This window comes from Alligator sinensis, unplaced genomic scaffold (genome assembly GCF_000455745.1).
Source record: "Alligator sinensis unplaced genomic scaffold, ASM45574v1 scaffold371_1, whole genome shotgun sequence".
NCBI classification, from domain to species: domain Eukaryota; kingdom Metazoa; phylum Chordata; order Crocodylia; family Alligatoridae; genus Alligator; species Alligator sinensis.
The window spans coordinates 948,173-948,918 of record NW_005842262.1 but is presented as its reverse complement, the minus strand read 5'-3'; the positions used below and the strand labels follow the sequence as shown (position 1 = coordinate 948,918).

Sequence of the window (746 nt, the reverse complement as noted above, 5' to 3'; positions counted from 1 at the left end):
ACAGAACTGGCGGGAAAAGCTCCTGCACGCGGGTTCTTAATTGCAACAGAACACTCCACCGTGCAAAAGAGCTGCAATTTAGCGGGAACACAATTTAGCGATGCTGAAGCACACACAAACAAGAAAATCACAACTTTGGGTTGTGACATCCCCCTTGCTGAGAGCATAGCTAAATTATGCTATACACTCATATCAAGAACCTTGTCGTGAGTCGTCAAACGAGCAAGCAAGCAAATAAACAAATAAACAAACATAAAATTCGCTGCCCTGGAGTTGAATTACAGAATAATCAAAAACCATAACCAATACAAACACATAATCATAACTTTGGATTGGGATATCCCCCCTTATTGAAGGCACAACTGTATCAGACTGCACGCTCGTCACTAAAGTTGTTACGAGCTCCCACTACGGGTTGCTGAGCTAAGCGAGCAAACACAAAATTCGCCAACTCAAGGAGTTCGTCCTCCAAAGATCAAATGAAATAATAACCAACACAAATACATATACACATAATTAGATTCACAATGAAGAACTGCACGATCAGGGCTTCAGTGGGCGTCATGGCGAAGTCATACGTCAGGCCCTCGCTTCCTTTAATGATGTTATCCCTCTCGGGGCTTCTCTTCACCACGTACTCTGAATTCCGGATCTGTAAATAAAACTTACAAAACAGATTAATGATCTTATTTAATAAACTTAAACAATTTTTCTAGCTCAATTGGATGAAACCGTTGAGGATCCAT

At 41.2% G+C, this 746-nt stretch overlaps 1 protein-coding gene across 1 annotated transcript in view; it reads right to left on the bottom strand.

Annotated features, from left to right (window-relative positions):
* Positions 1-746, bottom strand: part of DNAJC25 (DnaJ heat shock protein family (Hsp40) member C25) — a 30,442-nt gene that overhangs the window by 26,662 nt on the left and 3,034 nt on the right. The window contains exon 2 of the mRNA XM_014521828.1: positions 511-652. Within this exon, the coding sequence (XP_014377314.1) occupies positions 511-652 (142 nt within the window). The remainder of the gene's footprint in view (positions 1-510; positions 653-746) is intronic.